The following is a 12,560-nucleotide window of genomic DNA, read 5'->3' as shown; positions in this document are numbered from 1 at the left end:
ACCGGTAGTCCTACATGACATACCAGTAACGTGATTTATTGGCATTTTACTTTTATTTCGTGACTTAGGCTATTAAATTACAATGTAACGACGTTGCATGCTTGTAGTTTATTTTGCGCTTTATATAGTGAGACGATTTAAGCGTGCGCCGCCGCATATGTGCGTGCAAATTGAAGAGTGCTCGCTCCTAGCGCTGAATAACGGCTGACAGGACAGGAAAGTCTTTTTATATCAGTTTACACTTACTTAACTGGTAGTTCCTATTGTGCTGGGTTCTCTGAAGTGGTCGTGATTCTCCTCTCACAACGTAACATGCTCTAAACACACTTCTTAAGCACGCAGAATAATGTAAGTGGACTTTTTTTTTGTAATCGCGGCTTTCAACGATTACGAAATCGTGGCATCCGTAATCGTAATCACGATTAGAAATTTGGTTAATTGTGCAGCCCTAATTACAATGTAACTTGTATTTTACATAATTTTGAATAAGCGAATAGATCCGGACACCACTGGATCTGCCAATATATACAATTTTTGCAGTTAAGTCAATCAGCTGTCAATCATGTTTAACATACTTTTTGCTGCAAATCCCTTTAATCTGCTTTGATTCCCCTCCACCACCAAAGGACTGTCTGAAAGCTCATGACATGACATGAACGATCACACTGGAAAAAACAAACTGGATCAGCCTTTGTTTCTGTGCCTAGCTGTCAGAAAGCAACTAGACTTTGTGTCGCACTGAAAGTTCATACAGTGAAAATCATGAACAGAAATGTTTGAAAACACTTAGAAATCTTGTTCAGGGGTTGCGAACGCGTTGAGATGACAGGTTTAATCTGCTATCCTTTGAAAAAACATTCATATACAGAATATTTAGGCCAAGCAGATTTTTAACGCTAAAAGCCCTAAACATGTCTGCTGTTACAGTGATAAACTAATGGGTTGATATATATTTACTCTATCATGATTTTACTGTCTGTCAATAAGAAACAAGAAAACAATGGCACGGGTCAAAGCAGACTGTTAGAGGACAAAGGCAGCACATTTGATTTCAAATAGCCCTTCCGTCAGCAGTGGTCAACCGTGGTTGTAAATTATTCACAGTGGCATCTGCATCTTGGGCAACAGTGGCTGCAACCTGCCTATGTCATGGAAGTCCAGTTAGCGAGGATCAAAATACACTGCAAAGCAACACAAGGTCAAGCTATCAATCACACATTAGCACTTTAGGCGGAAATAAAAGAGGGAAGAATCAAATTATAATGTGTTTGTATCATCAAGATTACATGGATCAATAAGAATAACTTTAAACGAAAGACTTTCCATTTTTAAACTCTCTTCCTGCGTACGGAAAGTCCATTCTTCTTTTGTAGTCCATCTGTTTGAATATTAGCGCTGTGACTTTACTTAACGGGCTGAATGAGAATTGTTTTATAACAGTGCGACAAACTGCCCAGCACATGGGTTCATACAGACATTTGATACTGGGATGAAAACATCCATCCGACTGGCATTAAAGAAACATGGTGCAGCCGAGAACACTGATTACATCTGGGTAAAGATACTTTACTGAGATAAACCAAATAAGGAAGACTAAGGTCAAGTACAGTAAGGCAGAAGTTGTAACAACTGCTTATTTTGTATGTTTTCTTCCTAATGCTACAAGAATGCACACATGATGTACAGTGTGCCCACAGTAAACCAGGATATTTGAGCAGATAAGAACGAGGCAAAGAAAAAGAACAAGAAAAAGCTGAACCAGCCCATATTGCACTGTAAAATAAGAGATCACATATTTAATAATACAAATAAGTATAATAATTGTTATTATTATTAAAGCTGCACTGAGTAGTAATTACTCCCATCTATAGCGGTAAAATTGTATATGACTACCAACTGAATATTACTTTCTGGCCCCTCCCATTCCGAGGGTGTTTTAACTCATACGGTGGCCGTATTATTTTAAATCCGCTGGCAGGACGCGAGTAATCTCCCCCTCGCATTCGTCACGGTGCAACTGAGTGTAAAAACGCGAAAGGTGAAGCTTGAATTTCCAGGTATGTCCCTCTTTGGATAATGCATTTTCAAGATGGAGGCGCAACATTATGGAAGCTTATGGGTAGCAAATTTCAATTTGAAATGTAATATGCAAAATGGCAATGCAACATGTAAAATGGCAATGCATTTCTGTATTTAAATTTAAATCATTTGTGCAACGTTTGGTGCAAAATGAAAATTCAATTATATAACTTACATTTGCCATTTCATACACTAGTTTTAATATGTAAATTGAATACATATTTTAACGCTTTATAAGTGCTTCTTAAGTATTACAGAAATTATTAGATCTGCTTAATTGCATTTACACTCACAGTTAAGAAACTTGCGATTGCATTTCCATTAAGTGTCCCGCAATGAATGTAGCAATTGATAACAGATCATACACAATAAACACATACAATTCACAGATCTTGTTCATACAGCGTTTTGTTTTTACGAGCGTGACAATTCCATTCTATAACCAAACTGACACCTGCACATTTTCAGGACTCTCGACCGCATTCTCGACAAATCCGTGCTGAATGAACGAAACTGCACTGGACAACTAGTTGTCTGCCAGCAGTTCATATAATGCGTTCATCCGCAGATCCACCAGAGCTGCAGTGGGTGTGAGCTGTGAGGCACGGCTCAAACGTAGGCCTACTCTCCCCAATCGGTTACTAGTAGGGGTCGGAATCTATTGGAATCTCATTGAATCTAATTTTGATTTGATATTTGCATAGATTTGATTTTAGATTTGATTCTAAACTTGTTTTTGAATCTTAATTAGCCTAATTCATTTTCCCTGAAGCCCTCCTCCTTATATATAACAAAACCTGTGCCCCCAATTGTATTTGTGTAATTAAACTTTAAAGTTTTGTTGAATTATTTTTTTCAATCTCATGCTTTTGTTTTGCTTCATCAATTAATTTATAATATCTCTACATATTATTTTTTATATTGAACTATTTTATTCATAATAAATTATGAATTATTTCATGCATTATTTATGCTATAAATAAACGATTTTCTGCCTTTTAATTTTTTAGGATATTGGTATTATAGGATATTGGCATCATTGGATTTTTTTCCCCTCTGGTAGTTTTTGCCATGTTTATTCTGTTTATTATTTTGAGTGAAGGGGCAACCCTTCACCTGAAGCTTTAATGAAGAGAGTGAAGAGTTGTGAGTGAAGCGAGTAGAAGGAGAGCAGCAGTATGCAAACTGAACAGCAGCTACTGTCAGTGTAGTTATTTAATGTCGTTTAAATGACATGTTTACATGACAACAATGTACTAAAAACAGATGACAATGTTGTCAAAACTATCCCCGCTCACACGGATCTGCGAAAATGATTAAAAAGGCTGTATTATGTATGCCAGGTCAGTAGTTGGCGATGTCACTTTGTCAAGATACACTGTGTAAATACGTAATACGCATGTGCATGACGTCCCGCTTTTCACAAATTCACCTTTTTGTCGTTTACAGTGAGACGCTATTGTCCCCTGTTGCAAGCCTATGCGCTCTCTAAACTATTATTAACAGACATGTATAATATAATTTTTTTACATTTATGAATCGATTCAAATCGCCAGAAGATAGATTTGCTAATAATATGTGAATCGAGTTTTCCCCCACCTCAAAGTTACTAAGCATTTAAAGTCCTTGTTGGTTTGTTTAAAATATCTGATGGATGAACTCACGCCTCGATTGGACTAGTTAATTTATTAACACACTGTCAATTGTGATAAAACTTCCCATTGTTATGGACATGGACATTTTTGATACTATTTATACTATCTTTGAATGTGGTTGTGAGTCCTAAAAAAATGAGCAGGCGCGAATTAAGCGGCGCTTTCATACTACTAGCTATTAGCAACAGCTCTAGAGTTTTGTTTTGTGTGAAACATGGCAGGGGATTAGCAGGGATGAACATAAACAGTGCATAACTACACACCTCGTTCCAGCCCTATCTGACAGATCTAATTCTGTGAATTGTGGCGCAAACTAACATTGCGCCACCCATCGCATGTTATAGATCAACAAACATAATCATTATAAACGGAGCAAATCCAATAGGGTCCTCTCACCATCGGTACTCGGGCCCTAATAAAGCTGTTTAAACGACAAAACACAGTCACACATAATTAAGAATCTGAATCAGAGATCCTAAACAAGCAAGAAATCCAATCGGCACCCTCTGCTTTAAAATCTAGCGTAACTTTGGCTTTATGAAGTTGAAGGGGAAAAGGACCTGGATAAGAGCCACACTTTATGCAAGTAAGGCTTCAGATTGCAACCAAATGGGCGACAAGACCACCACGTTGTCCAATTGATAAGAGCTGCAACTTCTGTTACATACGAGAAACATCAAAGGCAAACAAAACGAAATTGAAACGAAACTGCTCTATCCGTTTGAGCTGCGCTGCGCAGACTGTTTAGCGCAGCGCGAGCTCAGAACAGGTTTACTCGTGCATGGGCCGATCTCAATCATGCGACGCTGTTATTACACAGCGCTGGGAGATCCAGTGAGAAAGTGTTTGAATTCACAGCAGAATTAATAATATCGCATCGAGGTCTAAGTGAAAAAGCATTCAAATTTGGCACAGAATTCTGTTATAAACCAAATATGTCAGATCAAACGGTGCTGACGTGGAAACCAGGCAACAAGACATCATGACTTTGCGTAAACATACACGCCACTGCCAAGTTGCTAGCTATCCGCGTGTATGTCTACGCCCTAGTATGGGTAGGTTTAGGATTAGTTGTGGGGGGTAATAATTTGTCAGGGAGTCAAAATTCAGCACAACATCTGTCAAATGTTCTGAGCGAAACGAACCATCATCCCCGGATGTGATTCTGCGTGCATGTCTACGCCAAAACGACCCATTATCCCCAAATGTGATTCTGCGTGTATGTCTACGCCGAAACGAACCATATCCCCAGATGTGATTGAAAAACACGCCAAAAAGCGATTATGCGTCTTGATAGCACGAATTGGCGTGTCATATGAATACGATTTCACTTTTCTAACTTTACTTAGTCTGTATTGTTGCTGTTTGAGCAAAAACAACTTCTGCAAAGTTACAACGCTCAAAGTTCAAAGCAAAAGGAGATATTTTATTTTAAAGAAATGGCTTTTTAAGGACTAGGCTACAACAAACGACTAGCAGGGACTACACGACATTCCTCCCTAAAATGTACATAAACCCCGCCCCCGGGAACGCGATTTAAAGATTATCAAGACAGAATATGCTAATCAATGACTAGAAGATAACTACACATAAGCTACATAAATTCACCAACTAACCATTCAGAAATGTTGTCTACATGTTGTCACTTCTTCTCGAGTCTCTCCATCTTTCTGACTTCGGCTTGAACATAAAAGGCTAAAAGTTTTAGAAATGTTCAGTGTATGTCTGTGCCAACTATTGGCCAACGCTGTTCATGCGAGCACCGCGACACATGCGTGTGATGCTGATGCAGGAGCTGGCCAATGGTGAGCCGGCGTTCTGAAGTAGAAACCGGAAGGGGTTTTTTACTACACAAATAACATAGATCTGACACCAAAGAGAAGACATTGACTTCACAATAAAGTCGTTATTTTTATTTTATTTGCGCACAAAAAGTATTCTTTACCTTTCTGGGCCTTGAAAGTTGAGAGGAGGGTGAGTAATTAATGACAGAATTTTCATTTCTGGGTAAACGTTTTTTGTGTTTAAAAAACACAAGCTGGGGGCTCAGCTAGACTTTTTTTTTAATTTCAACTTGTGTATGAAAGGGTTAATCCAAATGACCATGTATAAAGAGTAAATTAAGTTGACACATTATTCCAGAAATTGCAAGAAATTTTAAATAAAAGGAAGAGAGCAACCAACAGTTTATGACTTTTTTTCTTCTGCACCTACACAAACAATAGCATTGTAGCCTACACGTACATTCACACATTACATACAAAAAAGAACTAAGCAAGCATGGTGAATGGTGAACATACTTTTTGAGTGAAAATCTTTTTTTTTTTTGTCTCACAACAAAAACCAGCCACTGTATAATCCAAATGCACATTTATTGATTTGCCCATCAGCAACCCTGTTGTGGCTGTAAAAGAGGATTTCTGGAGTAAATGAATGTTATCCACAACACTGAAAGATCTTTGTTTTGGGGATTTGTTTTAGGAGTTGTGTCGCTGTACAATGACCCCAGCTAAGCTGTCAGGGTGTTATACAAGGGAAATAAATGTAACCCCTCTTACCCACAACAGCTGTGCTGACAGATTACAGTGAATAAGACAGTGGAAAAGCAACCACCATTACTTCTATTCTGCACTCCAGACAGTATAGTCTAAAACAGTAACACAATCACAAGCATACAACGCTGTGCACAAATATGTCATTTTAATGCACACTGCCAAATAAGGATGCATTCTGGAAGGCACACAAACTTTTTTGTTTGCTTTAAATGTTAAACTTGCAAGGCACTTAATTCCATTAAAGCTCCCATGAAAAACAGCTGACCATGGCATTTACTTATAATGGCTGGTAAATATTTACAAGAAAAACAGATACAGGAAACAGAAGCCACTAAATAAAGTTTAGAAGCCCAACTAAGAAGTATGTGGTCAACATACATAAAATAAAGCGCCATCTCCATTGGGACGCGCCTTTAGAGAGAAATGCACCTTTCATACAGATTACATCATTTTTATTTGAATTGGTTAATTGAAAAGTAGCTAGACATTTCAAGCTTTCTATAAGCCGAGTTTCGGTTCATTTTTGTGACGCGGTCCAGTTCACAGAGATCGAGACGGGCAGAAAGTAGGCACATGTAGGAAACCTCATGAATTCCGGCCGTTTCACACCGCAAGCGTGAGCGGCGCGTATTTTTTTCAGTCAGCATGTTAATCATTGAGTGCATTCACACCAGGAGCACGAGCGTCGCGTGAGCAGCAGTGAAGCGGGGGTTTCGGCGCCGAGTCTATTTCTGTTGCGCTGCTCACGTTCAATTAAAGTGAAAGCACACTTTTGATGGACAAAATAAATATGATTTCACACAAAGTGCCCAAACTGCACAGAATTTAAATGTCTTGTGTGTTTTAACAAGAACTGGAGTAGGCAATGTCTACTCAAAAATATGTATAGAAAATGTATTAATTTAAACTTGTTTTATTATTCAGTTTGGGTAAAAGTATATGGTGTTTTATAAAAAAAATAAAAAACAGAGTAAACTAGTCAGAAATACACAGTATAAGCTTTCTTTTAGTTTCATTTTAATTAACTTCATTTCCCACACCAGGAGTAATTCATATAGTTCTTTTTTATAGCGATTATCTGTTAAAAAAAATGTCTATGTTCTATGCAAAATGTTCTATTAAAGAAAAGATAGAAAATAAATATTTGTGTGTGCTGTAAAGTGGTTAGAAAAAAAAAATCGGAATCGGCTAAAATCAGTATCGGCAGGTCAAACTCATTGAAAAATCGGAAATCGGCCTAGAAAATTGTAATCGGTGCGTCTCGCCTAATACTTTAGCTTCCATCATCCACACAAACACTTGGATATGTGCCTAATTATAGCGCTGATTTATCTAGATTAACGTTAAAGCGAGCGGTCAAGTAAAGTTGTTACTACTTACATGTTTTAAATGATAAGCCATATTTGAGGTCGATGGATGATAGGCGAACATTTGGTTTTCCTGCCCGACATACTGTAATTACCACAAGGACCCGCCGTTAACGATCTGTCCCTCACGGACTGCGTGACTTCGCCACTTCAATTGGAGTTACTAACTAACCAACTAATAAAATCTTGGTCGACTCAGGGTGCTTTCACATTGGCAGTTTAGTTCGGAACAGGGCACGGTCGGTTCGCATGAAAAATCACTAAAGGGAACGCTGTTATGCAGACCCGGGTGTGCACTGGGGTACTGAAACCGAGAATAGGAGGAGGTGGTCTGAGTTCAGTTGCATTTGAACTGTGCCGCGGTTCGCGTGAATGTGAAAGCTACAAGGACTCGGGAGCGCACTTGTTCAGGAAGTAAAGTGACCTGCGCATGCGTTTTAGCTGATTATGATGAATTTATAAATAATATGTAAGGGATGATAGTGTCGATGATTTACCTTGGATACGAGCGAGAGTGAGCCTGCAGTGTATTTGCACATAGCGTGTGGAAACAGGGCAACAAATGAATGAAAATCCACTGTCTCCTCAAAAGAGTCCGTTTGCAAGCAGAAGAAAGACAACTTATGCGACACACACACACACAGTAAACCTGTGTTGTGTTGTTCACTCAGCTGCGCATAATAAAAATAGAATTAATAAAAATCACAATGATATCATGACCCGCCTTCTGCACACAATCAAACCAGGGTTCATGAATCAAGTTGAGTGTGAAACCAGACGCTAAGGGGGGACCCGGGAACAATCGCGCCCGGGATCGGACCGCAGCAAACGATCAGTGTGAAAGCACCCTAAGTCTCTTAGTCAACTATTAGGGTTAGGGGGCAGCCCTAGTTATCATCCATCAGATCTGAGGCTCTGTGACCACCACTCACAAAGTTAAACTGTTATTATGATTGTTATTTCTGTTATTAGCAACAACAACAACAAATGTGTCTTATTTTAGGTTTTACTACAACTTCAAGGTAACAGGTAGGTACCAGTGGTTTTATACTTCTGTACTGGCATGGATGCATTAAGTGTGTTTGCTAACGGCTACTGCTTCTGTCTACAAATTGTAACCGTGCCAAAACTCAAGTGTGGATTTGTAATGCATCAATACAAGCTACAAGCGTAAGCTTTTCACTCTAATGCTTTGATTTCAACCAGAGCACATAGGCTAGTTTAATCTGATCGCTCAAAGTACTAGACTAGAAATTTTAAATAAATAAATAAAATCATACAATTCATATTATCCTGTCAGACATAAAACAATCCATTTGAAAACAATAACAAATAATACAGCATTGCACCAACTACGTAAAATAATCTATATTAGAAAAACACTGTTTCTATCATTCTGCATAGATTAATCTATAGAATCTCCATTAAATAAATTCCACTTTAAGCTTCCCGTTTTTCTGTGCTTTTGGTCAGATGTTGCCAGTTGTGATTTATTTTAAGAGTTGTGGCTTTTAAGGCATAATTTACATTCGGCTGGGCAAGCGCTTACACTTGATTCTCTCAGCAGGCATAAACTTGTGTCTTGTCAAAACTTATGTGAAAACTTACATGCAGCACACAAAATCTAACTTTTCAATTAGTATGTATCTGAACAGTAGCAAAAATGGTCCAAAATCTCCAAATGCAGACAAAACATCCAGTAACATCCTGAAGTAACTCTAATAGGCATTCAGTGGTGTAACAAGTATACAACACAAATCCATAAACACGATTCAAACAACAATCAGGTGAAAGGTTCCTCATATCACTACAAGCAGGTCTATAATGGTGTATATGCTCGTCCCATTAGTTTACACCGATTCCTCTGAGAAAGCATGTGGAATGTGACCCATAAGATACAGTTTCTTATGTTACCCAGATGCTCATGAATATTTCTGCCTTTAGACTGATATAAATACCGAAGCGATGCGCTCAAATATAACATTGTATTGATTAATTGTCTCTGTAGCCAAAAGAGTGCAGTGCTGTGTGGGCAAGTGCGATCCAGGATGAGGGATGTAGTGGGAACACAGAGTACAGGCACAGATTGTGCCTCTTATTTCATTATAACCAAAATTCAAACCATGAACACAGAGTCTGTATAGAAACAACCCCCGTTTGCCTTGCTATTCCTTAAATATATTTCTGCATAAATATAACCATAAAGGTGCACATTAAATATGCTCATGTAACTTCAGCCATATCTTATCTAATGTTCTCACATGCAAATGTGACCTTTGGCCTAGCCGGCCTCATCAAATGATTTTATTCCTTTTTAAACCACTCATGAACTAATATACATAAATGTAACGGTCCTTAACCATGAATAATTAAAAAATAAGAGCTACCAGTAGAGGGGGTTTACATGCAACATATAAAACATGCATGCATGCATGAGCAGCAGCCAGCACAATGCTATTGGTCAATATAATATGAACATACAGTAGTTCAATACACCACTAGTGTGTTTTCTAAACTTTACTGAACAGGTCTTCATGTTGGAAACTTGTCAGACCAGTCACTGAGAAAATAAGCAGCACAATCCTGGCAGAAAACGCTGCTTCTTGTAAAGTGCAGGCTCAGATTATATTCAGATGGTGTTATGTAGCTATTTTACGAGAAACCAGTGAATTCGATCTCAATGCGGAGTAACACGAGAAACAGCCTCCGGTGGCACATACATACACACACAAACATGTCATGAAATCATGATACAAACGAACACTCTGTACATGCATATTGCATTTAAAGTTGTTAACATATTACCCACCTGAGGAGCAGGAGATGAGGAACACTCCAAACGCCAGCTTTGTTGCAGGTCCCATTTTTCAATCTTCTGTCTTGTCCTACAAAATCCAAGAGTCTCTGCATTCAAGTTTCCCCTCGAACTACTGATCAGCAGTCAGTGAAACACATCCATGTAACCGAGTCAGTAATATATGGCAGTGCACAAATCCAATGGCAGATTATAGTCCTCAGATTCAGCGATTGGGAAACGGCATCAAAGTGTCCACAAGTGACAGTTCATTTAAAGCAGACGAGCTTTTCGAAATAAAGTGATCTATGACTGTCCATGCAGTTTTCCTGAAAACCCATATCAATAACGAGGAAATTCCAACGCGTACTATATACAATGTTGCCCTGTCGAGCGCTCAGAATAAACGAGCCCGTTCAATACGATCTTTCAGTAAATGGACCAGCTCCCATTTCCAATGAACAGAACTGGACAACCTATGCATAGAACCTGCCATAAAATATGTATAAAATATTGTTGTTAATGCAAAGGAACTAATAATTCAAGCAGAGCAATGCCTCTAAATCACACCCACCTGAAAAGTCTATGGCAGTTCACTAAATGCATGCACATTTACGGGGATAAAAATGGAATTAACATCCCTAAACGATATTTCCACATCACGCTTACTTTGCTTATTTTGAAAAAAAAGAAAAAAGATCTATATATTATATATGTAGTACAACTGATCATAGATAAATGGGGTCACGCGCACGATTCAGCGCACGCGCGAGCTCAAGTTGACAGTGAAGGACTTAAATATGGCCAAACGCGCTATTTCCACATTCCAATCGGGTGTTAATGACTCAAACCTGAAATTACCAACCTCACAAAGCTTTTCGAGAACTGCTAAGGTGGGTAGTTAAAACAAACACTCGTTTTAAACTAAGACATGTCGACGGCTGAATAAAGCTTAGCATGTACAGCCTCCGAAATAACTTCATCAGCCCCGTCGGGAATATGACGCCAAAAATGAGACGGAATTGACAGATAACGTCACTAAATGTAATCCTTCAATATGTATTTTTCCGGTGATCGCAGTCGGTTGACTTTTTAGAGCGGTCGGAACTCAGTTTATCGCGATTTCACTCTCCGTTGCTGTCAGTCACCGTTGGCTTACTGTATTCAAGATGGACGCCCGGGCGGATTGTTTTTGTTTTTTTCTGTCTTCCACTGCCGTTACCCGCCCATTTTTTACGTAAGCTCTGACCCGTAGCGATTGACAAGCTTTTTACCCAATCAGAATCGCATATGTAAATAATTGAAACCAACCATAGTGCTGGGTTCACACATAAACACAGCCCTCTCTATGAGGGGTTTGTATGTGGCAGTAGAGTGACGAAGGTAGGCAGTAAATATTCACTGTATGTTAATAGTAGTGTAGGATACTATCGTACCTGTGTAACACCCTCTAATTTTTCAATTTAAATGCAGAATGGTCTGTTTCAATTTTATGTTGTACTACTTTGGTAGACATTGGAAAGACCGAGGCTAGTTCTCACATGGGGAAGTTGTCACCATTTTTATATCATAATAACTCTATAGCCTAAGATTATGAGTCTAAAGTCCAATTACAGAAGAGAACAGTTTTCTCTATGCATAGAACCCGCCATAAAATATATCTAAAAATGTTATTGTTAAGGCAAAGCATCTGATATTTCAAGCAGAGCAATGCCTCCAAATCACTCCCACTGAAAAGCAATAGAAAAATTAAGGCTAAATGCATGCACATTTACGGGACACTGTGGTAACACTTTATTTCTATAATCCACTTTAGACATTCTACTAACAAGTAAAATTGCAACAGGTCAACTATCAGTCATTATAGTCAGTAGAATGTGTGTTGGGGGACCATCAATATAAGGCGTTAGCAGATTTTAAGTAACTTTGCAAGTACATGCAAATAATTCTACTAACCATAACCCTACCCTAACAGTCTACTTATAACCTGGGAGTTAGCTGACATGCATTCTTTCTTTTTTTTCTTTCTTTCTTCTTTGTCTTTTTTACTCTAAATGTGGTCATAAAAGTGTGTGACTCTTCAAGAACTAGATCTGGACCAGACTGGATT

At 38.5% G+C, this 12,560-nt stretch overlaps 1 protein-coding gene across 2 annotated transcripts in view; it reads right to left on the bottom strand.

Annotated features, from left to right (window-relative positions):
- acvr2aa (activin A receptor type 2Aa) overlaps window positions 1-11,664 on the bottom strand; it is a 51,916-nt gene extending 40,252 nt beyond the window's left edge. The window contains exon 1 of one of the 2 annotated variants that reach the window (XM_079617564.1): window positions 10,466-11,664. In XM_079617564.1, coding sequence (XP_079473690.1) covers window positions 10,466-10,520 — 55 coding nt within the window. In that variant the 5' untranslated portion in view covers window positions 10,521-11,664. The remainder of the gene's footprint in view (window positions 1-10,465) is intronic. The other variant, XM_079617565.1, reaches the window with a different exon arrangement.
- Between the last annotated feature and the right edge of the window lie 896 nt (window positions 11,665-12,560).

Source organism: Phoxinus phoxinus (assembly GCF_949152265.1).
Source record: "Phoxinus phoxinus genome assembly, chromosome: 7".
NCBI lineage: Eukaryota > Metazoa > Chordata > Actinopteri > Cypriniformes > Leuciscidae > Phoxinus > Phoxinus phoxinus.
Note: the sequence above shows the minus strand (reverse complement) of the source record. Positions and strands in the feature narration are given on the sequence as shown.